A 24366-nucleotide genomic window follows, 5' to 3' on the forward strand; every position below is an offset into this window, starting at 1 on the left:
TTGCAGCCTTTCCCCCTCCTGCCTTAATGGACTCGGCCGTGAGTGAAAGAACCTGTTCCTTGCTTCTTTCCCCCCCTTGGAGCTGGAGTGAATTCTCTCATGGTTTCTGCACCTGTAAGGGCCTGAATGCCTTCTCCTGCCTTAAAACTCCTCCTGTCTCCTCTCTTGGTTGTTCTTGGCCTGCCTGTTGATGATGGGGGTGGCGATGGCGATTCCAGTAACATGCCAACTATTTTATTATTATATTTCAGTAGTTTTAAAGCAGCTTCCATCAGGCCATTCACTGGCAAGGGAGAAAGGGCTCTGCACGTGATCCAGGGCTCTCCATTATAGGCCTATATTCCTGACCACTTTGATTCCCCACTCCTCTACATGAAGCCAGCTGGGTGATCTTGGGCCGGCCAAAGTCCTCTTAGAGATGTTCTCACAGAGCAGTTCTCTCAGAGCTCTCTCAGCACCACCAACCTCACAGAGTGTCTGTTGTGGGGAGAGGAAGGGAAAGCGATTGTAAACCAATCGGGCGGTGAAAAGCAGGGTCTAAAAACCAGTTCTTCTTCTGTAGCTATACCCGAACAGAGCCCTTGTTGGGCTGAGAGAGTTCTGACAGAACTGCTTTGTGGGAAGTTTCTAAAAGAACTGTCACGAGCCCAAGGTCACCCAACTGGCTGCATTTGGAGGAGCGGGGAACCAAACCCGGCTCGCCGGATTAGAAGCCACCAGCTTGGGGCGTGGCGATTTGGTCTTCTGACAGTTTCAGTGAAGGAAAAGCAACAACAACACAGATGCTTCCAGGAATCGGAAACTGACCCTGCAATATTGTTTTTTTAGAGTTAGCCTTGGGGAATTCCTGCTTCTCCGGGTTGTTTGCAGTGACTCATGGGGCTGAGTCAGGCCTTGTTGTTTATGGCCAGATCGTAACTAAGCCCCTAGCCTCCCGCTCAGGTTTAAACCACGGGTTTAAAAGGCTTACGTGGCAAGGAATCCATTTGGTCCAAATTATGGACCTCATCGGAGCACAACTCAAAGAAAAGAAGAGCCAATGGGATGCATTTCTCGTATTCTATAATTCGGGACAGAGATTGATGAGCATCTCTGTAAATATCCTGCGTATCCTTTAGGCAGCACGGATGAAAAGTTGCCGTCTTGAAAATGAGGCGCCATCCGTTCCGGCTCAATAGCCTCACCAGAGATCTCCATATGAGAGAGATCAGGGGGGAATGGCCGGATTGCATAACATTGCATCAGGGCTGCCAGCTCTGGGTTGGAGAAGACCGGAAGACTTTGGTGATGGAGCCGGGAGTGGGCAGGATTTGCAGTGGGGAGGGACCCCCTCAGGGGAGGACCGTGCTATGGAGTCGGCCCCCCCAAAGCAGCCATTTTCTTTCAAAGGGCGTCTGTTGTGAGGAGAGATCCAAATGGGTCGCCGTGTTGGTCTGAAGTCGCACAACAAAATCAGAGTCCAATGGCACCTTAAAGACCAACAAAGATTTATTCAAGGCGTGAGCTTTCAAGTGCAGGCACAGCGATTGTCAACCATTTGGACTCCTTCGGTGAGTGAAAAGCGGGGTATAAAACCAACACTTTTTCCTCCCCTGGACTCCATATAGGGATGCCAGCCTCCAGGTGGGACCGGAGGTGATCCTTCAACCACGAGCAGAGTGAAGAGGCCTTTCCGTGGCCTAGATTTCACCACAGCTTTCACTGCCAACCCTGGGGGGGCTTTTCTCTATCTGATGTTCTTTCTCCCATTCCAAGAAACATATGATTTCAGTTAACGGGGGGGGGGGGGGGTGGTGTGGGCACAAGATTCTTTCCACCACTTCTCATCTTCCTTTGTGAGGCCTAGATACCCACATGGGAGGAGATGAAGTGAGGGGAAAGAAAGACTTTCGTTTCTCCTTTGCCTTCCCCAGAACCACAGTCTCTTCCTGCTGTGTAGTCGATTTCGGCAGCGCAGCCCTACACGGTCCTCAGGTACGTACAGGAGTATGGAGGAGCCCCTTGGCCTAGGGGAAGGGGCCTAGGACCCCCCCCCGCCCCCGGCCACCTACAGGGGATTGGGGGTAAGGTTGCCAGGTCCAGCTGGGGAATCCCCTGGAGATTTGGGGATGGCACCCAGGTTGGACAGGGGCCCTTGAGTCCAAGCACCCACCACCTCTAGGAGACCTGACGTTTGGAGTTTGAAGATGAGTTGTCATTCCAGGGGATCTCCAGTTCCTACCTGCAGGCTGGCATCCCTAGCTTAGGGCCCCCCAAAAAACTTGAAGCAGCCGGCTTCTAGGGTAGCAGCCAGATGAGGATAGGAATTCCTTTCTGAAATGTCCAAGCGGGAGGCTTTGACGCTTGTTGCCGTAATACGATTAAGCAGTCTTAGATGCTTTGGTAACTTTGGCATTTCTTTGCATGGTTAACTGGACTTTCTTGCATAATCCTGACTATTACTTTTCTCAATAAATCATAAAAGTCTCTGAAAGTTTTCTGTCTGGTTTGCTGCTTATAGTTTGAAGAACCGAAGTCACCCCTTACTTGCTTCATAGAGCTGGGAGGGGACATCCAGGCCCTCTAGTCCTTGGGTGGCCAAACTGGGGCTGCCCACATGTTCTGGAGACCCACCCCGATCCGAGGCAAAGTCCTTTTAGGCCTGTGGGTCCAGATTCTCTAACTGGGTGTGGAAGTGAGCAGTCAAAGCCTAGACCAGGGATGGGCAAACTGTGGCCCTCCACATGTCCATGGCCTACAATTCCCATGAGCCCCTGCTAGCACCTGCATTTGCCAGCATTTGCATCTGGAAAGCCACAGTTTGCCCATCCCTGGCCTAGACTGTCTTGGATTAACTCTCCTAATTTTTGTGAAGTGGCCCCCCGTCTTCTTTCCACTCCTGGCCATCATTATAGGGTTGCCCGATCTGGGTTGGGAAACACCTGGAGATTTGGGCCGGGGGGGGGGGGCCGGGAAGGAGGAAGTGGGGGGGGGAATTTGGGGCAGGCAGGGACCTCAGTGAAATATAATGCTATAACTCCAAAGTTATAATATAACTCCAAAGCAGCTCTTTTCTCCCTGTCACCTGGAGATTGGCTGTAATTCCAGGGGATCCCCTGGTCCCACCTGGTTGGCATCCAGGGTCATCAGCTCTGGGTTGGGAAACACCTGGAGACTTTGGGGGGTGGGGTGAAGCTGGAAGTGGGCAGGATCTGGGGTGGGGAGGGATGTCAGTGCAACGTTGGAGTTCCCCCTCCAAAGCAACCTTTTTCTCCAGGGAAACTGATGATCTCCAGTCCCCTCCTGGAGGTTGGCATCCACTGCACCAGGATCCCCCTGCATCACTCGGGCTCTCTTAATAGAAGCAAAATCGGGCCACATAGAAAATACTGGGGGGAGACTAGTCTGAATTGGGTTATGAAGCGGCGGCTGCGCGCCTCACCTCTGCCCATTGTACTCAGCGCGGCTGGCCGTGAGTCGTTCCCAAGCTCCCGGCGGGCTACTGGGGCATCCGCGGGCGGGAGGGACGGGTCCGCCCCGAGCCGCTTCTCCTGCCCCGCAGCTCGATCCCGCCGGGAGCCCGTATCTCTGGGAACTCACCCACCTCCAGGAGGTGGCACCCTGCTAGGGTGATGGTCGGCCCTTCTCTCAGACCTTCCCAAAGGCGGCAAGGGGGTGACGAGCACCCAGCACGTGACCTCTGCGGAGAGCTTCCTCCCAGCTGTCTGAGCTAGTCGCACGTGCAGAATATAAGCGTTGCTGTCTCGACGATTTTGAAGTGATGGTGAACAAGCCAATGTCCCTTTAACACCCTTCACCGTAACCCAACTCTTCCCCCTTTGCTAACTTGAGAGGACAGCGCCGGTTGCACGTCGCAACACACACCGCATCGAATCCGGAGCCCGAAGGCTTCCAAGGAGCGAGCGGCGGCCACAATGCAACGGGTCTCGATTTGCATTTCGCTGACGTTTCTCCTCCCTCTCCTGACTCCGCCCACCCTCTTCATCCAATCAGAGCGCGAGAATAGGGAGCCAGCCTTCCAAGAGGCGGAAGGAATGCGAGCCGGGAGGGGGCGTGGCTTGTGGAACGTTCCCGGGAGCGCGCGCAGGGAGAAAGAGGCGGTGTTTTGCAGCCGCTTCCCGAGAAAAGCTAGAGAGCGGGTGGGTTGTATTAATTAATTAATTTATTATTAATCATTTATTAGTTTTCGATACCGCTCCTTCCTACAAAGCATGCTTGGAGCAGTTAACATCTATAAGAATAATTTTGGGGGGGGGGGAGGCAACGCTTTTGCAGATCGATTGGGCAGTCGCCCTCAATGCTCATATCCAAGGATTGGTTGTCAAAGGGCATGAAAGAAGGGTTGGGTTGCCAACTTTGGGTTGGGAAATGCCCGGAGACTTTTTGGGGGGTGGAGCCGGGAGTGGGCGGGATTTGGGTCGTCCCCCCACCCACCCCCACTGCAGCCCTTTTCTCCAGGGGGACTGATCTCTGTCGCCTGGAGATGAGCCGGAATTCCAGGGGATCACTAGATGAGAATGGACATGCAAACTTAAGCCCTGATATTCGGAATCAGACCAGTTCAGTATCCTGTGCTACCCAGGAGGACCAACTAGGCCCAGAAGGGATGTCCTTCCCCTGAAGCTGACTCCTACCAGTGGCTTTCAAAGGTTTTCTGCCTCTGATGTGGAGGTTCCCTTGGACTGACCACAGCCGGAGGTGTCTGAGGCAAACCGCTTGTGCAGGCTTCTCTAAAGCCAATTCCTCGATAGACGCTCCTTGCATGCTTTACAAGACGAGTCTGCCAGGGGAAACGCTGTCGTTCTCCCTCTGCTGCAGGGGGAAGGCGAAGAGAGACAGCAACATGCCTTGAACGATGAAGTCGGGCAGGAATGTTTTCCTGCATGAATAAGGCCTTGGCGGAGGCCAGGTTCAAGCCCAGGAAGTGCTGGCACAGAGCCACGGGGTGGTGGAGAATGCTGTGTCTGCAGGCTAGCCGGGAGGTCAGGGTGGAAGGAGTGGCAGCCAGAGGGCGGGAGAGGATACGGTAGGTCCCACTCCAAAGAGAATCGCTGCAAGTTACTCGGATAATGCCACCAGCCTGCATGGTATAGTGATTAAAGGCAGCAGCTTCTAATCCGGCGAGCCAGGTTTGATTCCCTGCTCCCCCACATGCAGCCAGCTCAGTGACCTTGGGCTAGTCACAGCCCTGATCGTTTTGTTCTCACAGAGCAGCCGTGTCAGAGCTCTCTCCGCCCCACCTGTGTGCTTCCCTTGGAGATGGGGCGGAAACGGAATGCCTCCAAAGCCCTGGAAGGAGAACCTGACGCTGCAGGAGCAGAGTTGGAGCTACGCTGGGAATGGGAAGCCTCTGGCGGCGGGTGGCAGCAGTTCCCACCAGAGCAGAGCGAGGCCCTCAGCCAGGCGGCCAGGTGAGTCAGAGCGTGCCCGTTAGGTCTCTGCGTGAAGCATGGCCACACAGGGCAGGGCTCTGAGATGCAAGCTTCCACTTCTGCAGGGCAGGGAAACGTTCCGTGGACCTCGGCGACTCCTCCGTCGACCTGTGTGGGATGGTGCAGCGGAATAAGCCGACGGGGCAAGAGACACGCGTGGCAGCAGCTGTCCGGACCGGGGACTCATGTGAGTGTCTCTTGGAGTGCTAGGAAAGGATGGGAGTAACCCAAGCAGTGTGTCTTGTGAGGGGGAGCTTAAATAAAATCCTGGCTGCCCCTAATAGCTGCCAGTAAAGGAGGATGCCGTGTGTCTCTGTATGATTCTCTACACTGGCCATCTCCTAGCAGAAGGCCCAGAATGCAGCAGATGCAGCAGCCTCCCAGAGAGAGGGGGATGGAAGCGGGTTTCGGGGCGGGGGGGGGGGACTGCTTGGCCCTTTGGTTGCTCAGTAGCAGCCTCAGATGGTCCGTTTACCCAAGGCATTTTTCCGTGCAAGCCAATAGTGCCCCTGAACACGTGCCTTAAGCGTCCAGTCCAACCCCTTGACCTATGACCAGAAGTATCCTTGAAACTGTTTAGATAGGGCCAAGGGTATCTCCAAGCTGCTCTGAGGCTCCTTCGGGTGGTAAAAAAGAGGGGTGCCAAACAACCAGCTCTCCTCCTTCCTCCCGTCTTTTGTGGAGACAGATTTTGCGTGGCAATGGCAAGGGGACGAAGAAGGCAACTGGTTTCCATACCCGGCCACTACCTGCCTGGCCTTGGAGGCGGCCAAGGTCGGCCCCGGGGCACCCACGGTGGAAACGACGGTTGGCCGGACCCGCTACAAGCTGGACACGAGTCTCCTGGTGCAAATCAACACCCGCACCGGATTTGAACGCAAGATGAAACGCCGGCAGTCCGGTACGAGAGCAAGAGGTGTCTTGGCTGAGAGCACTGGCCTCAAATCTGGAGAGCCGAGTTCGATTCCCTGCTCCTCCTCCTAATGCAGGCAGCTGGGTAACCTTGTTCCAGTCCTAGTTCCCTCAGAGCTCTCTCAGCCCTAGCTGCCTCACAGGGTGTCTATTGTGGGAAGAAGAAGGGAAGGCAATTATCAGCCATTTTGAAACACCCAACGCCTGTTGGGTGACCTTGGGCCGGTCTCAGTTCTCTCAGAGCTCTCTCAGCCCAACCTACCCCTCTGGGTCCCTGTTGTGGGGCGAGGAAGGGAAGGCAATTTTAAGAGCCCCTGAGGCTCCTTCAGTTAGTGAAAAGCCGGGCACAAAAATCCAGCTCGAATCCTTTTTTTTCTTATTTTTTTACCACCCAGATGCTGCAGCGCCTGAGGAAGGAGGGTCCTGCAGCGGTAACTGCGACCCCAGAGGCCCTGTTCCTGCAAAGAAGGCCCGGAACGGAGCAGACGCAGCAGCCTCCCAGGGAGAGGTGGATGGCAAGGGTGAGGGACACGGAAGCGGGTCTTGGCGGGTAAGCCGGTGACTTACAGGAAGTCCTGAAATGCCAAACCGGCAGTGAGGCCGACCTTTAAGGCTGCATGAGCCCACGGAGTTGTAGTGACAGCTTGACCAGGTAGAAGCTGGCTTTTAAAAAGCAGCACGTGCAGATCGCAGAATCTCCGAGCAAAATCCGATCTGTGGGAGTTGTGGTTTAAGTCAGCCAGCAGAGCCCTGTTGTGACCCTGCCTCCTTCCCTCCCAGGAGAGGCTGTGAAGACGTTGATCGTGAAGGGGAAAGCTCCGGTGGACCCAGAATGCACCCAAAAAGTAGGCAAAGTAAGGCTCCAGCGCTCCTGAAGGTAGCATCAGTCACTGTAACGGGACTTGGTGGGGCCCTCACAGCATCCAGCCCGGCTTTTTGAAGACCTGACTGTGTGTCGTTTTTGTCATTCTTGTCTCCGCTGCTTCCTGCTGATGAAAGGCCCACGTTTATTGCGAGGGAGAGGACATTTACGACGTGATGTTGAATCAGGTGAGCAGGCGGTGCCTGTTTGATTTTTGGGAATCCGAGCCAACGGGGGGAGGCTCTGGAGGGTTAAAGCTGAGTGGCCATCTGTGCGGGAGGAGAGAGGCCTTCTAAAATGGCTGGGATCCTCCGTGGTCTCCTCACTCATACCTCCTGGCCAGCGTCCCACATCACGTTCAATTCTTGGCACCTGGCAGTTGGTCGAGTGAAAGCCCTCCACTGGAATCCCTGGAGAGCAACTCCCAGTCCCGATAGAGCAGGGGTAGTCAACCTGTGGTCCTCCAAGATGTTAATGGACTACAATTCCCATGAGCCCCTGCCAGCATTTGCATTTGGAGCAAGGAATTGTAGTCCATGAGCATCTGGAGGACCACAGGTTGACTACCACTGCGATAGAGAATACCAACCTTGATGAGCTATTAGTCTGGTAAGGCTGCTTCTTGATAGCCAGTGTGGTGTTGTGGTTAGGAGCAGCAACCTCTAAGCTGGAGAGCTGGGCTTGATTCACCACTCCTCCTCCACATGCAGCCAGCTGGGTGAACTTGGGCCAGCCACAGTTCTCTCTCTTGGGCCAGCCACAGTTCTCTCAAAGCTGTTCTCGCAGAACAATTATCGTATTATTTATTTATTTATTTATTTGTGGAATTAATTTCTATACCGGTCTCAGGGTGGTGTGCTTCAGAAGAAGAGCTGGTTTTTATACCCCGCTCAAAGGAGTCTCAAAGCGGCTTACAATCTCCTTCTCTTCATCTCCCCGCAACAGACACCCTGGAGGGGGGGGGGGCTGACGAAGCCCTGACAGGACGGCGCCACAAGAATTGCATTATGAGGGCTGTGACTAGCCTGAGGTCACCCAGCTGGTTAAACCGTATAAATATGCAATCAGTTCAAACATTCTAAAATCCATCACCATAGTAAACAATCCAGATTGTACAGATCCTGGACTCGAATTGCCTTCTGTTCTTCTGTTGTGGGTCTGCAGCCAGGGGGCATCTGCAGGGGGGGGGGCAGTAGTGCTCTCTCAGTTCCACCTACCTCACAGGGCATCTGTTGTGGGGAGAGGAAAGGAAGGTGATTGTGAGCCGCTTAGGGACTCCTTTGGGCAGTCCAAAGCGGGGTATAAAAGCCCCTGCTCTTCTCCTCCAAGACACACACATGTGAAGCTCTTAATGCAGCAAGATGCAGGCACGGGCTAGGGGAATCATCCAGGAGATGGCTGCGTTCCTACAGGGAACCACCACCACCACCGCTACCCCCGAGCTGGTTTTGAGGGAACTGGGAAGCAGGACCCCGAAGAATGCCCGTTCACATCCTGAATCCTGTCTTCCGTCTTTTCGGGCCCTGCCAGACAAACCTGCAATTCAACAACAACAAGTACTACCTCATCCAGTTGCTGGAGGATGATGGAGCACGAAGGTACAGCGTCTGGATGCGCTGGGGGCGTGGTAAGTCCGGGGAAAGGAGCAGGCCACAGTGTCTGCTCAAGAATATGGAGAGGATTTAAGAAACGGGGGTGGGGGGACACAACGACAGGAGCAGAAGTTAATTTCTCAGGTGCATCTTGTCTGATCCTGTGTCTGGGCAGTGCTCTGATGGGAACGGGACTTTTTTGGAGAATGTGGCAATTGGAGGCAGTTCGGCGCGACCGCTGGAGGATGGAACCTCCAAGTTCAGGATGAGTCTACCTCTGGCTGACAAAAACGATTGAGACTGTCAACAAGCGAAAGCCGCCGGCTTTGTAGACCATGTATGAGCTTCATGGGATCTCAGCCTCGCCTCCCTCATATGGAGAGGAAGGGAAGGCGATTGTAAGCCACTTTGAGACTCCCTCGGGCAGCGGAAAGTGGGGTATCAAAACTAACGCTTCTTCCTCCGTCAGGACGGCTTAGAGAGGCAAAGCCTGGCTTTTGGCCTGGCTTAGAGAGGCAAAGCAGTTTTTTGTTATTGTTACACGATTCCTCCAGTCCAAACTATGTAAGGGTGTATAAACTGTGCTCCCTGGAGTTAGGACTCCTGTGTTTGTCTCCAGGGCTGTAGGAAATGACTCATCCTCTCCTGCCGTGTGTGTGATTTCTGAGCTTCCCCTCCTCCCTTTTTTTTTTTTTGTTCTCCTCAGTGGGTAAACAAGGTCAGCACGCCCTCGTGAACTGCGCTGGAGACGTGAGTGAAGCCAAAGCAGTATTCACCAAGAAGTAAGCAGAGCTGTAAGGCGGAGTATTTCCCCATCCCGCCTGGTGTTTCCCGTCTCTGAAGCCACCTTGGCCTTTTCCTTCTGTTGCTTCCAGGTTCCTGGATAAAACCAAGAATGAGTGGGGCAAGCGGGGCAACTTCCAGAAGGTTCCGGGCAAATACGACCTCCTCCACATGGACTACGAAGCCAGTGATGCAGTGAGAAACTGGGGAATGTCGGGGAGGAGGGAGGACGAGGGAAAGGGGGCGCTCCGCCAACTCAGCCTCCTGCGTTCCCGCCAGGGCGAAGGGGAAGCCGCTTCACAGGAGGCCGTCTCGTGCCCCAAGCCGACGTCGCAGCTGGATCCACGGGTGCAGGCCTTGGTGGAACTGATCTGCAACATCCAAACCATGGAGGAGATGGTTGTGGAGATGCAGTACGACACCAAGAAGGCCCCTCTTGGTGAGCAGCCCAAGCCGACCCCTTCTGAATCTTAGTTCAATGACACTGAAGAGATACAGCGGGGAAGGGCGTGGGGGAATGAGCTTTCAAAGCAGGGGAGGGCAAACGGTGGCTCTCCAGATGTCGATGGACTACAGTTCCGATGACCCCCTGCCAGCATGTAATGGCATGGCCTCATGGGAAGTGTAGTCCACGTCTGGAGACGAGTAAGTCCTTCCAAAATAAGCTTTCAAGCTAGAGGGAAGAGAAGCATCGTGTCTTATTTAGCTCTACCGGCGTGATGAAACGTTTCCTGAAGAAAGGAATCTTTCCTGAAAATAGCTTTAACCGGTAGCTGCTCGAGGTTTATTTGGGAAGGATCGGCTGGTCTGGACACGCTTGGGAGCATTTCTGGAAAGAGACTTTGATCAAAATTAAACGATGTGACCACCTACATTCTTTTCCTGTTGTTTGCCTCTCGCAGAACTTAGAAGCTAAGCAGGGCCAGCCCTGGTTAGCATTTGGGTGGAAGACAAATACATTTATTTTTATTATTTATGTATTGCAGTTATTCCCTGCCCTTCCCCAGAGGCTTACAATAAGACACGGGTGGCCCTGCAGAGGCAGGCACCTCTGCTCACCTCTCGCCTGGGAAACCCCAGGGTCCTGCTGACTTCACATCACCCAGTTATTAGGAACATTCACTGGCGTGTTCTTGTGAGAATCAGACTCAAGGCTGTCTCTGACTCCCTCCCTGCCTCCTCTTTGTCTCCTGCAACAGGGAAGCTGACAGCCGAACAGATTCGGGCTGGTTATCAGTCGCTGCAGAAAGTGGAGGCGTGCCTGAAGAAGAAACAGACCGGCCGCACCCTGCTGGAGGCCTGCAATGAGTTCTACACTCGGATTCCCCACGATTTTGGGTTGGCGCCTTCACATTGGTAGAGGAGGGGAGGGCCTTCCATTGCCTTTGTGGGGGAGGCAACATCACTAGGCTGGATTCTGTGTCCTGCATCTGCTCCCCCCCCCTCCCCACTGAATCCAGATCCTCCCATATACATGATTTGGAAACATACAAAGAATGTCCTGCAGGGGGCAATGGAGAAGATGTATGTTTAGCATAGTTAGCCTTGGAAATACCAGTGTCTTCCCTTGCTGGTCTTCCCCTTTTAAATTGCAGGGCTGCCTGCTGAACACGCTTGCTCTTCTTCCTCCCCCCCACCCCCAAATTACCTTAAATCCTAAAAATAATCCCAGAACTTCATACAGACCTACGAATGAAAAAGGCAGTGATGCATGTCCACAAGCGTGTAAAGAGCTGTGCTTGGCCCTATTTTTTCTTATCAGAGTCTGCCTTTTTCTCTTCTTCCACAGGCTGAAGACGCCCCCGTTGATCAGGTCAGAAGCGGAGTTGCAAGAGAAAGCACAGCTGTTAGAAGTAAGGACACTCATATGGGGCAGGAGGGCTACAGATGGGGAAATGGTCTCCCATGTCTCAGGGTTAAAAGAAAGGCTCCTTTTCCTGCACCCTGAGGCCCAATTATGTCACACCTAACGGTGTCCACCCCAATTAAAAATATTTAGCTGGGAGCGCTTCCTCACTTGTCTTTTCTTTCCCCACCGAGGCCTGTGGGCACGAGTGACTTGAGCCTGGACAGTGAGCCTGTGGCCCCAGACTGACCAAAGGGGACTGTTCTCCCCTGTGGATTATCCGCTTGGGGTTCCCGACAGCAGAGGCCGGTTTGACATTCATCTGCTCTTGCCCCCACAAGGCCCTCGGCGAGATCCGCATCGCCATCAAGCTGGTGCGGTCGGAGCAGCTGGCCCTGGAGCACCCGCTGGACAGGACCTACCGTGGACTGAACTGCCGACTGCAGCCCTTGGAACGGCAGGCCCCAGATTTCCAGGTGGGTGGCATGAGAGAGTGTGTGTGTGTGTGTAGGGCTGTCCTTTTGGGAAGTGGGTTCCACCCCATGCTGTCAATCCTTCCTGTTTCTCCTCCCTGCCCAGGTGTTAGAGAACTACCTGCTGTCCACCCATGCCCCGACCCACAAGGATTACACCATGACCCTCCTGGAGGCCTTTGTGCTGGATAAGGAAAGTTCCGTCTTCCGCTCTGACCTGCCTAACCGGTAAGTGAGGCAGGGATGTGGCTCAGGGGATGAGCCTCTCCATGGCCTGCAGGAGGTCCCAGGTTCCACCGCTGGTCTGAGTAGACAATCGGGATAGGCACGAAACAAATTTTCCCATGAAAACGCCACGGTTTGTGCCTTCCGAATCGAGGTTCGGAGAGGCGTCTCCCTGAATATTTCACAGACCCCTGTCCGGTTCGCGGGTTCGGCTGGCAGTTGTTTCAGGGTGACAGCAGGGCACAAACACACACACCGCTATCAGCTCAAAATGGCTGCAAGCTGTTTCAGCGATCGATTTTACTCCCTCCCGCTTGGAGAGGGAGGAAGCAAAACTTACCACCAGCCGTTTCAGGCTGACAGCGGGGGGCATGCACTTCTCTGCTGTGTGCTGTTTGGCTTCTCCCCTGGCTGGTTCGTTTTGGGAGGGTTGGGTCATCTGGGTTCATTTCGGGAACACAGCATGAGTTAGCGCCATGTCTGAGTGGGAGGTGGAGTGGGATGAGGGAGGGACAGGCGTGTACTTGGATGTTTCACCTCTGGCACTTCCTTTTCCTCTTCAGGATGCTGCTGTGGCACGGATCCCGCCTGGGAAACTGGGCCGGGATTTTGAGCCAGGGGTTGCGAGTCGCACCCCCTGAGGCTCCCATCACCGGCTACATGGTGAGTCTCCCATGTTCCCCTGCTCTGAGCCGTGCTCTCACTGCAGCTCTCCTTGTCTACATGCCCGTGTCTCTCTTTGTGTTTTCCAAGTTTGGGAAAGGGATCTATTTTGCTGACATGTCCTCCAAGAGCGCCAATTACTGTTTCGCCACCCGCGAGAGAGACGTCGGCCTGCTCTTGCTGTCGGAGGTGAGGTCTGCTGCCCTTCGCCAGCTTCCGTGGGAAATTCTTTTGCATCCCCACCTCCCATCTAGCTGCCATCTTCTCACCTGCCCGGTTCTCCTGCCTCTGTCTCCCCTCCATGGCCTCCCTCATTGCAATAACCACCCAGGCACCATTTGTGTGTTCCTCCGGCGCTGATGTTCGTGAAATCAATGCTTGCCGTGTGTCCTCCTTGCAGGTCGCTCTGGGCGAATGCAATGAACTGCTGGAGGCAAACCCCGAAGCAATGAACCTGCCGCCCCGCAAACACAGCACCAAAGGGCTCGGCAAGCTGGCCCCGGCCAACAGCACCACTCTGTGAGTTTCCCCCAAGAGGGGGCAGCGCTGCGACTGAACTCTCGGGTTTTGAAACGCGACTGTTTCTAGTCCTCAAGAAATCAGAGATGGCCTCAAGAACACTTAGGTCTCAAAAGGCCAAAGGTTGAATAAGATCTCCAGTGTGCAAGCATTGCCTTGAGGCGTTGTTTCCTTTGCTAATGCAGACGGAGCACTGCTCAGTGAAGGAAACACCTTGTATACAGCTGTTTTGGGAGTGGCGTTTTGGATCGCTGGATGTTTTTAATCGTCCCAGCTGATAAGCCAATGATTTCACCGTATTGTTTTTGCTTTGGGAGCTGCCTCAAGCGTTGTGTGTGATGTGTGTGTTGTTCTCTCCCTCCTTCACGGGCAGGCACGGGGCTCTTGTTCCTATGGGCCCCGTCGTGGAAACCGGGGTGGTGAACCCCCACGGCTACACCCTGAACTACAACGAGTTCATCGTCTACGACCCGCGGCAGGTGCGGATGAGGTATCTCCTCAAAGTGCGCTTCAATTTCACTCAGCTCTGGTGAGAGCTGACCAACGCCTGTCGGAAGGAGAGCCGATTTTTTCCTTGACAGTTTGAGGGACTCCTCTCCCCCAACTGACGTTCCACTGATGCAATCCAAGAGAAGGCCTGAAGTCCTCTTACGATCCAAGATGGTGGACCGCTGCGACCAACAGGCTGTCAGAAATGCACCCCATAGTACATTTCTGGAGACACGTTTCTAAAAGACTGGAAGGTCATCTTTTCCCTCTTGCTTGTTACGTTCTGATATTAATATTATCGGCAACAGAGTTGTTGGTTTTTTTATATTGGTTAAAATAAAAAAGTTTCGGTACTGATCCGGTTGTGCCAAGTTCCACCGGTTTCCCCTCCCCTCAGCGCTAATATCAGGGAACACAACTACAAAGAAAACTTTGATACAGACAACTTTGGGGGAGCAAAAACTTTGAGGAGACAACAGGAAGAAGGGGCTTGGTCTTGGATTTTCTGCCCGTCCGTTGCTGGAGGCTTTAGGACGTTTTGAATACGGACTGCAAGGTGACCCTGCTCACATGACCGGTCGGCAGGAAATCAGCTACCCACAATGCTGTTCTGCTCTCCGTGCAAAGCTAAGCAAGGCAGGAGAACAAAGAGGCAGAAATCCACATTAAGAACCACGGTCGTCTACCCTGGTTGCTTTCTGGGCATTCCCTTTATTCATGGCGTCTTTGTTGTCGAGCTGTGTGGCCCCGACAAAAATCAACCAAGACACAGGTGGTGAACATGTCACCCTTCAAGTCTGGAAGCACGAAATGCAGCAAGGAGTCGGCTGGGACCGCAGGTCAGGCGAGGAAGGAAAATGCCGGGGCGTCTCTCCCTCCCTTTCAAGCCCCGAGGCTGCTCCACTCCAGGAAGTAGATGTTTCCCAAGGTGTCACTCACGAGGAAGAGAGGCGGGTCCGCCCGGGGGCAAGGGTCAAGACGGGAGACGGGGGCGTGGCATCGGAACTGACCCAGCTGAAACCCAGACAGAAAACAAATTGATATGCCGGAGAAGGACAGGCAAGACTCAAGGAAAGAAACTGGCCAGATAATAAATCATGCTGCATGCCGCCCCAAGATGACTGGCTCAAGAGGGGCGGCCTAGAAATGTAAATATAGAATATAAATAAAATAAAATCTGGATTTGAACAGGACTTATCATTAGCTGCAGTTGTGGGGGAGGTCAAGGTCACATGCAACTAAGTTTCCCTCCATTAAAACCGTTTCATCTGCATAGAAAACTCAGAGACTTGTAACCTAGCTTTTTTCTTGATGTGCTAGTTTTCTACAGACAGGGTTTTTTTTTTTATTTTAAGGGCACTGTATGAGCACCCCCTGCTGCAGACTGAGGTGTTACAACCCAAAGTACCAATTTAGAAAAAGGTAAAACTTGGGGGGAAGAAGGAAAAACTTAGGATGGAAACCCAAAAGAGTTGGCAAATTCCTAAGATAACAGGGGAAAGGACTCTTTCCTGGATAGCCATAACACAAGCTGCATTGGTCCTGGGGTAGAAGAAGAAGAGTTGATTTTTATATCCTGCTTTTCACTACCTGAAGGAGTCTCAAAGCGGCTTACATTCACCTCCCCTTTCCTCTCCCCACAACTGACACCCTGCGAGGGAGGTGAGGCTGAGAGAGCTCTTGAGAGAGAGCTCCAGCTCTAGCAGGACTGTGACAAGCCCAAGGTTACCCAGCTGGCTGCATGTGGCAGAGTGAGAAAACAAACCCAGCTTGCCAGATTAAAACCTACGCAGTGAAAAAAAAAAGGGTCTGGCTCCACTTACCAGCTTCATTGTGTCGCGGTCCCAGATTTTCACATCCCGGTCGTGGGACGCTGTAACAATCTTGTCTGCGAGGATGTGGAGAGCCGTGATTTTGCCGTCGTGAATCTGAGAAAACAACAGACACCAGACGTCCATGGCCTACAATTGCCGTGAGCCCCTGCCAGCGTGCTGGCAGAGACTCATGGGAATTGTAGTCCATGGACATCTGGAGAGCCACAGTCCGGCCACTCCTGCAATCCCCCGGAAGCTAACTCCATCCTGGTCCCTTTATCCCCTCTAACTCAACTGCTTTCTTCTCACCTTTCTCCTCCGCTGCCTCTCAAGCGACCACTGACAACCTGGGCTCTCTGCTCCCTCCGGCCGCTGCCGGGTCTGAGTCCACAGGGCTCCTTCCGAGTCGGCACAGAATAAGAACTGATCTGTTGTGAAAGGAGGGCAAGAGTTAAAGATGGCACCTCCTGCCCTCCCCTTCCCTTCTGAGTCAGCCTACACCCTTAGTCGGAGTCTGTAAACAAAAGGAAACCTTGGGAAAAAACACACCACTCCTATACTTTTTAAGTCCGAACTCACAATAGTATGTCGGAGGCAAATTATTAAGGAATATCATGCTTGTTGGTCCTTATAGAGTGATAACAGAACTTCAAAATGTGTTGTTCTCTCTTGGTCTCCACGGAGGGATTTCAGAAAGTAAGAACAAAACCTTGCGGGCATGAAAACGTACCAAATCCATCTTGTGGATTTTTGTCCTAATGACTTTAGAAGAAGAGTTGGTTTTCTATACCCTGCTTTTCACTGCCTGAGGGTGTCTCAGAGGGGCTTACAGTCACCTTCCCTTCCTCTCCCCACCACAGACACCCTAGGAAGCAAGTGGTGCTTTTAGAACTGCTCTGAGAGAAGAGCTCTGAGAGAACTGTGACTAGCCCAAGGTCACCCAGCTGGCTGCACGCAGAGGAGTGGGGAATCGAGCCCTGCTCGCCAGATTAGGAGCTGTTTGAGCAAAACTATCTCCCACAGGAACTAGTCAGGTCTCCTGTCCCCAGGTAGAAAACATCCTGCCCTAGCTTCACCTTTGACCAGCCGAGCAGCTGTGATCCAGACCGATGGCCGTGTCGGTTCCCAAGCTACGAGCTCCGGCTCCCGTTTATCTGTTGGCTTCCCCAAAGCGATCCTCTTCTAAGAAACAAAAAGAGGGAGGGGGTGTGCAAGTCTGGTGAAAAAAGGAAATCCAGGCCTCTTCTCCCCCTCCCCCTGCAGCTCTTGTTTAGCAGCAGCCACTCACCATCTTGAACAAGCCCGGGGAATGTGTGGAGTGCCAGACGTGCAGGGTGCTCTCCTCGGACGCGGAGACGTCAAAGTACTCGCGGTCGTCGTCATCCCCCAACGTCTCTGTTCTCCTGGGGGGGAGGGAGGGGGAAGAACGGTGAGAGGCGGGTGGTCTCCCAACCCCTCTTCCCCCGAGAGCTGCTTTTTGCCCACTCACTTGCTTCTCCAGAAATCCTTTTTCCTGGGATCGAGCACTGACAAGGCTCCGTTGGACAGGCCGAGGACGATGGATCCACCGGGACGGGGCACCCATGCGCAGACCACTGAAGGTTTTGCGGCTGGCTGCAGCGTCTGCCTGTGCACCAAACTGAGAAGGGGGTGGGGTGGGGTGGGGTGGGGGGAGAAGGATGTGCAAGAGAGAGAGAAGCTTAGTGCCCAAGGTATGTGGCAGGGGTCAGAGGTATGTGGCAGGCCTCGAAGAGTAACAAAGGGTGGACTCCCACAGGTACCAGAAGTCACACCTTTTGACCAAGGACCCTTGAACTGGTGGTGGGGAAGACCCCCTGGCTGGAATTTGGAGCAGTCTAGTTGCACATTCTGATTCCCGTTGTGGTCAGCCAGATGCTGCGGGGAATGTTCTTAAGCAGTGGGGTGCTTAAGCATGTGGCATAGTCCTCCTCTGTTTACACCCAATAAGTGGGATACACTATTCCTAAACATGGAGGTTCTGTTTCATTATTAGAGGCTTAGAGCTGTTGAAACTGCTTGTCTCGTAATCCGCTTTTTAAAGAGCGATCAGTTTTCGAGGCCAAGTTCCACAGATGATATTCAGAGCAAGCTTCTTTTCACCTCAAGCTTTCCTCCCTGGGGGATGGCCAAGAGGAGCGCCACAGCTGCTCCGACAAACATTTCCTCCCTAGACCCAGCTTGCTTGTGCCGCAGCAGGTGCCAGGGCCAGGGGAATCGGGGCCTTCAGGGGTGCCCTTCTGGTTCCCCCAAGTCTGAGAAAGGATGAATACTGGGACCTGAAGCTGCTTCGGCTGGCCTTACCGGACGGTCCCCTCTTCACCTCTGCCGGGGTTTATGTTCCAGAGGCTGATTCCACCAGCGGCGACAAGGACCGTGTGGGGGGAGGCGAAGGCCAAGGCGCTGATACAGCCCGAGCCAACCTGGAAGGCGGAGAGGACACAATCACGGAGAGAGCACCGCATTCCTCCTCAGCAGAACGAGGTCTGAGTCCAGAGGCAACTTGAAGACCAACGGCGTTTGAGTCAAGGGATAAGCTTTCGTACGCAGGCGTGCTTCTTTGGGTTTTGTATCTGGAGAAATGTGCATGCACAAGAAAGCTTACGCCTTGAATCAAACTTGGTTGGTTTTCGAGGTGCCCCCGGACTCAGATTTGTTTGGCTGTTTCGGGCCAAGATGGCTGCTTCCCACCTGAGTCTGCATTCTTCAGTAATATCGCTCAGCTCAGGGACAGCCACTGTCTGATTGGCAACGCCTTTGTACAAATCCTTCCTTTTTTGCTTTTTGTTCCCCGGGGTATAACCCAAGAGCTCCAACCCTCTGCCTAGCATTCCGCAAACACACACCGCAATTCCCCAACATTTCTCATTTAACACCCAGCCTGGGTGTTAAATCTGAAGGGAATCTGAAAGGGATTTCCAGTGGGTTTTTACCGTCAGTCTTTGCATTGGGCTAAGAAGCACTTTAAAAGATCAACAAGATTTCCAGGCGTGAGCTTTTGAGTCCACGGCACTGGCGATTTGACTCTCAGAAGAGTTGGGGTTTTTGTACCCTGCTTTTTTCTACCCTTAGGAGGCTCAAGGCGGCTTACGATAACCTTCCCTTCCTCTCCCCACAACAGATACCCTGTGAAAGAGCTCTGAGAGAACTGTTTCTAGCCCAAGGTCATCCAGCTGGCTGCCTGTGGAAGAGGCGTGGAGTGAAATCTTGCTGGGCATGAAGGTGCTACGAAGATTCAGACTTTGCTCAGACCCCAAAGTGCGTCTTCCCTGTGACAGCCATGAGGCATCGTCCCACCTGCTCCCAGGAGCCTGCTTTCCTTCCCTTCATCCACCAGAGGGCGCACTGACCACCCCCCTCACCTGGCTGCTCTGATTACCTTTACAGTTGTCGCCACCTGGCATTCCTGCCACAGCGTCAGCTCTCCGCGTTCCCCACCGGACACAGCAAACCCCCCCGTTGGGGACCAGGCCACGGCTGTGACGCCCCCGCAGTGCCGTGGAAGCCTCGTGACGCCACCTGTTGGGGATGGAGGAACAGTCGGTTTACCGATTGGTGGTTTTAAAACTCCGTGATCCCTGGACAGAACCCAGGGAGGGCCAGGGGTGTGTTTGAGAAGGGGGCTTGGTGTGCGTGACCGAGCAACTCACCGTCTTCCTTGTGAAGGGCCCACAGCCGGGCTGTTCTGTCTTCAGCGATGGTCAGGAAAGAGGAAGACGCAGGAGAAACCGCAGCCCCGCAAACAGCGGCGGAGTGGCCAGAAAGGATTTGGGGTTGCTCCATCTGTCAGTCGGAAGAAAAGGGGAACGCTGTGTTTAGACTGCACTGCAAGGAGCGTAGAACCAGCCCCCGTTCCCCATCTCTTACCGTCAGCGGCTTCCAAAGGTTCACTGTCCCATCAGAGCCTGCAGCAGCCAGCAGAAATGCCTTTTCCCCTGCTGAAAGGAGAGCAAGGGAGGTTTCATGTTGGTAGAAAGCAAAAAGGAGAGCTGGGGAGGGGGGTTGTACCCTGCTTTTTATTACCCTGAGGAATCCCAAAGTGGCTCAGAAACACCTCTCCCTTCCTATCCCCACGACAGACACACTGTGAAGAGCTGAGAGAGCTCTGAGAGAACTGTTCTGCGAGAACAGAACTATTCGGACTGACTAGCCCAAGGTCACCCAGCTGGCTGCACAAGCAGGAGTGGGGAAATCAAACCCAGTTCTCCACATTTAAGACTGCCTCTCTTAACCCCATCTCATAACTGGCATCTTTGAATCTCCTCAGCAGGTTAAAACCTCCTTAAACCACTGCCTTGGAGCTGGGACAGAAATGTTGCGTATAAAATTAAATCGCTCGGATTTAAGGCCTTGCAATAGCTACGTGCATGGCCTGAGCTAAGCGAGGCTCTTCTGCTGTTCTAAGGGGTCTTTCTGCTGGTTGGAAATGGGAACACCAAATATCGGCACCCTCTTGTCCGCATGGCCTTATCCAGTAATGGGGCAGCTGTATCAGAGCTCGTTCCCCTTCCAGATTTCCAAAGCAGCCTCAGCAAGATGTTCTTACTCTGATCCCTGAAACCAGCACAGTGGTTGGCCCGACCCGGGTGAGCCAGGAACCGGGTTTTCTCCACTCCCTGGAGGTCCCACGCCATCAGCATCCCTTCCCGGTCCACGGAGATGACATGATCGTTCTGCCGAAAGAGGGAGAGAAGGGGCAGGCATGTTTGCGATGGCCGTGAGCAGAACAAGCACTAAATGTCCCTGGTAGCAAGGACAGCTGCTCCGAAAGAGCTGTGCTCTAAAACGGAACCAATGAAGGACCTTGGGCAAAAAGATTCCCTTCCCTTCCTACATGTGATTCAAAGTGCTGGGAGATCATTTGGAAGAGAAGAGGGGCTGTTCTTTTGTACCCCTTTTTTACTACCCAAAGGAGTCTTGAAGCAGCTTACAAACCCCTTCCCCTTCTTCTCCCCATAACAGACACCCTGTGAGGGAGGTGGGGCTCAGAGAGCTCTGAGAGAACTGGGACTGGCCCAAGGTCACCCAGCTGGCTGCATGTGGAGAAGTAATGGGGAATCAAGCCTGGTTCTCTAGATTGGAGTTCAGCCACTCTTTAACCACAACACCATGCAGAAATGACCCTCCTCCCCCTCCCATATCTTTGCTTTGGAACCCCCAAAAAAGCCCAAGTCTGAGAAACTTGCAAAAATGTTGCCCAGGGAAGAGGAAAGTCCTCCTGGCCAATGAGGGGTTGGAAGAGAATTCAAGAGGTAACCTCTCTTGTCAAGACACCCCCCCCCTGGGAGGCACCTTACCTCACTTGTAACCCCACAGACGGGGCTCTGATGACCCAGGAACACCCGGAGGCATTTCCCAGTCTGGGGATCCCAGAGGCAAACGGTGCAATCGTTGGAGCCTGACAGCTGTTTGGAGAACGGTAAAGATGAACCTTCAACAGACCCCTCGTGTGGTAGGTGGGGCTGAGAGAGCTCTGAAAGACCAGCTCTAACAGGGCTGCGACTAGCCCAAGGTCACCCAGCTGGCTCCATGCGAAAGAGCAGGGGATTCAACCCGGCTCGCCAGATTAGGAGCCGCCGCTCTTAATGGCTACACCAAGCTGGCCCGGTCACACCCCTGCTTCCGGGATTCTCTCCCCACACAATAACCCACCGAGATGGAGCTCACGATCCCCCAAACGCACCAAGAGGGAGCCTGCCCAGGCGCAGGTGGCGATCCAGTCCTGGTGGCAGAAAGGCAGGGATCGCCGGAGGGAAGGGGTCGTCTGGGCGGGGTCCTTCACATCCCAGAGAAACAGGGCCTGAGGACAGAGCGGAAGCACAGGCTGTTATTGCCCGGATGGTTCTCTGCTTTGGGTCTCAGCCAGAAAGGCGGGTGACAAGCAAAATGAATGAATATGGTGGCAACAGGTTTCCTCATTCCTCATCTCAATCTCCCGGGCAGTGATGGGGTCCAAGGTCACTCTCTGAGCTTCCTGGCGCAGTGCTGGATTTGAACCCGTGCCTCTCCCATCCTGGTCCAGCACTCTAACTGCAGCATTCCTGGATCTTACAAGGCCAGAACCCGAAAACTGTCTCCAGTCCCCTTCCAAAGATGGCCATTTTTTCCCCATTGAAAAGCTCTTCATGTCAACCGACCGCCAAGGAACACCGCAAAGGATTCTGGGACATATTCCCACACCCCTGGTCAGCCCTGCCGGCCTCTTTCATTGCCCTGCCTGAGCCAAATGCAGGCCTCGTGCTGACCCCCGAGAGCGCTGAGCCCACCCTTGGGGTGACAGCCTTACCCGGTCTTTGCCTCCCGTGGCCAGGCAGCTCCCGTCGGGACTGAAGGCGCAGCAGGTCACTCCGGCAGTGTGGCCCCGTAGCGTGGCAAGTGGGGAATCACCGGTGTCCGTGGCAGGGCCAGTTCTCAGGGACTCGGCGAGCCAGAGGTGGATGGTGAAATCCTCTGGAAGAGGAGGAGAAGAAGATGGCTGCACCCAGAAGGCTAGCAGACCAACCTCCCTCCACTCAAGAGGCAACCGGATCCCTAGTCAGGGATCACCGGAGGTCACTTTGGAGTCACCTGAAGTTGATGCCATCAGGTTCTTGGAGACTGCCAGGCCTGTCACAGCTCTGTCGTGGCCCTGAAGCTTACGGAGGCACGAGGCGGGGAGCTCTGTGGTGTCCCAGATGACGAGGGAGCCGTCGCTGCTGCCCCCAGCCAGAACGAGGTTGTCCAGCCACGCAAGGCTGCAAACAGCCACCCCGCTTGCTCTGCAGTGTGTCGGGCCAATGCTAGATCCTGCAAGAGAGAGGGAAGGAAACCTCACAGCTTCCAAGACCAGCCCTCCGTGGAAGAACTCCATGCAAACCAACCACCATACGATGTCACAACTGGCCTGTGATGTCCTCCAGGAAGGATCTTCCAAGGCAGGTTAGAAGCAGAGGGGGGCCTGAGCACCCAAGATTGGCCGAGGCCAGGCTAGGCTCCCCTGTCTTTTCTCCAGTCTTGCCGGTCACTTACGCCATGGCTGGTGATGGACCCAGACGTCATCGGAATGGTACCCGACAGCTAGCTGGCTGCCTTCAGGATTGGCCACTGTGCACAGAGCAGCGGAACAGGCGGGAGACTGTAAGGTGCTCCAGAGCTGTCCCAAATGGCCTGTCCAAAGCTGGACCTGCAGTGTGGGAGGCATGTGGTGTTGGTCCGACCATACCTGAGAATCATGTTACTGCCATGCTGTGCTCCTGCCTGCCCTCGGTGTGGTGAGGTGATCAGATTCCTGCCTGATGAGATCAGATCCCTGAGGGACCTTAATGGGTTCCACAAGGTTTAGGGAATGGCGCTGCTCTGCCGGGTCTATGGTTGAGGTCGAAATAACATCCAGGCATGCCAGCCTCCCTGCCAGAAATCTACCCAATTATACTAAATTTACTCAGGCTGAAGGGTCTTACAACCCCCCCCCCCCGCCTCTTCTTTCCGGATAAAGAAAATCTGGTAATGGTTTACTGTTTTTAATTAAAAGATTTAACTAAATTTGGTAGTGTATTTTGTTGTCACCCGCCCTGAGTCGCCAAAGAGAGGGCAGGAAATAAATAAATGAGCAAGAATTTATTTGCTGCTCCTCCTCCCTTTGTCTAGGACTCCTTTTCCCCAAGTCCTACTAATCCAGAAGCTGGCTCGTTCACTGTACAAAACAGTACCTTGGCGTCTTCTCCCGCAGTGATGAGCTGCCCCCCCGGGAGGAACTGGGCAGCAGTGACACAGCCAGAGTGCGCTGGGAAGATGCACAAAGCCACAGCTTCCCGCCATGACCAGAGGCAAATGGTTCCAGCCAATGACCCAGCCGCCAAAACGTTGCCAGCAGAGGAGAAGGAAATGCAATGGACAGAAGCATCGTGGCCTTTTAACTCCTGCGGGAGAAGATTTGCGTCAAGAAAAGGTCCTCGCTCTATCAACCAGCCTTGAAAATCACCCTTCTGTTGCCCTCATGTTCGTGTGCCCCACAAGGCTCCACAACTCCTCCCACCACCACCACTGCATGCCGCTTTGAACCTTCCTCACCGAGACCACGCTCGTATCGTTCATGTCCAGGATGGTGATGGTCCGATCCCACCCTCCTGTGGCCACCAGCTGACCCGCAGGGTGAAAGGTCGCACAGTTCAAAGGGTGCAAACAGTCCCGTTCACGTGTCACACGACCCTGGGCCGACTCCCAGAGCTGAAAAAGGAAATCGTAGACGTACGTTATTGTTACTGCTTATTACTTATCGTAAGCCGCTTTGAGACTCCTTCATGAAGTGAAAAGCGGGGTATATAGGCTGGGTTAGGGACAGGTTACAGAGCTTCTCAGCTCCTGAAAAACTGGATGACAACACAGCTCCGGCGAGCGAGAAGAAGGTTGGAAGGGGGGCTCATACCTTAAGGAAGCCGTCCAGGGAGACGGTCGCCAGCAGCTTACGGTCGGAATTGACACAGCAGTCTGTGATCCGGGCCTTGTGGGCGTCCATGCTCAGGAGCCTGCCAATGGGATGAGAAGCGAGCGATCGGAGGCTGCCCCCCAGCTAAATTAACACTGGAGCACTGAACTGCAAGCGGGAGGGACAGTATCCAGCCAGATATACAACCAGAACTGGAGTTCTGAGCTTCCATAGGAAATGGCATAGTTTGCCCTGAGATGTATGAAGCTTTACGATGCTATGATGTGTTTAATGCATTAAAGCTTTCATTAACATTTTGCTTTAGTGTTGCGTA

At 53.9% G+C, this 24366-nt stretch overlaps 2 protein-coding genes across 11 annotated transcripts in view; one reads left to right on the forward strand and one right to left on the reverse strand.

The window, feature by feature from the left end:
• Positions 1–4048: 4048 nt before the first annotated feature.
• Positions 4049–14984, forward strand: PARP2 (poly(ADP-ribose) polymerase 2). Of its 4 annotated transcripts, XM_077312979.1 has the most exons (19): positions 4049–4139; positions 5210–5411; positions 5498–5619; positions 6121–6333; positions 6740–6865; positions 7125–7198; positions 7344–7394; positions 8737–8833; positions 9505–9580; positions 9674–9776; positions 9861–10020; positions 10781–10919; positions 11371–11434; positions 11769–11903; positions 12007–12128; positions 12689–12788; positions 12879–12977; positions 13189–13307; positions 13681–14984. In XM_077312979.1, exons 2-19 carry the CDS (start codon positions 5260–5262, stop codon positions 13838–13840), a joined length of 2112 nt encoding a protein of 703 aa, XP_077169094.1. In that variant the 5' UTR covers positions 4049–4139; positions 5210–5259; the 3' UTR covers positions 13841–14984. The 4 variants fall into 4 exon arrangements, with proteins under 4 accessions (XP_077169094.1, XP_077169091.1, XP_077169093.1 ...); XM_077312976.1 differs by having other exon boundaries at positions 9674–10020; XM_077312978.1 differs by having other exon boundaries at positions 7125–7189; positions 9674–10020.
• TEP1 (telomerase associated protein 1) overlaps positions 14102–24366 on the reverse strand; it is a 42843-nt gene continuing 32578 nt past the window's right edge. For 6 of the 7 annotated variants that reach the window (XM_077312969.1, XM_077312972.1, XM_077312970.1 and 3 more), the window contains 19 exons: positions 24033–24132; positions 23678–23833; positions 23317–23526; positions 22637–22790; positions 22196–22414; positions 21915–22078; positions 21312–21428; positions 20926–21033; positions 20175–20301; positions 19496–19566; positions 19279–19411; positions 19008–19147; positions 17933–18051; positions 17100–17249; positions 16899–17013; positions 16687–16792; positions 15920–16038; positions 15620–15724; positions 14102–14810 (listed from right to left, as the gene is read on the reverse strand). In XM_077312969.1, the coding sequence (XP_077169084.1) occupies positions 14679–14810; positions 15620–15724; positions 15920–16038; positions 16687–16792; positions 16899–17013; positions 17100–17249; positions 17933–18051; positions 19008–19147; positions 19279–19411; positions 19496–19566; positions 20175–20301; positions 20926–21033; positions 21312–21428; positions 21915–22078; positions 22196–22414; positions 22637–22790; positions 23317–23526; positions 23678–23833; positions 24033–24132 (2545 nt within the window). In that variant the 3' untranslated portion in view covers positions 14102–14678. The remainder of the gene's footprint in view (positions 14811–15619; positions 15725–15919; positions 16039–16686; positions 16793–16898; positions 17014–17099; positions 17250–17932; positions 18052–19007; positions 19148–19278; positions 19412–19495; positions 19567–20174; positions 20302–20925; positions 21034–21311; positions 21429–21914; positions 22079–22195; positions 22415–22636; positions 22791–23316; positions 23527–23677; positions 23834–24032; positions 24133–24366) is intronic. The other variant, XM_077312974.1, reaches the window with a different exon arrangement.

Source organism: Paroedura picta, chromosome 16, assembly GCF_049243985.1.
Source record: "Paroedura picta isolate Pp20150507F chromosome 16, Ppicta_v3.0, whole genome shotgun sequence".
NCBI classification, from domain to species: Eukaryota; Metazoa; Chordata; class Lepidosauria; order Squamata; family Gekkonidae; genus Paroedura; species Paroedura picta.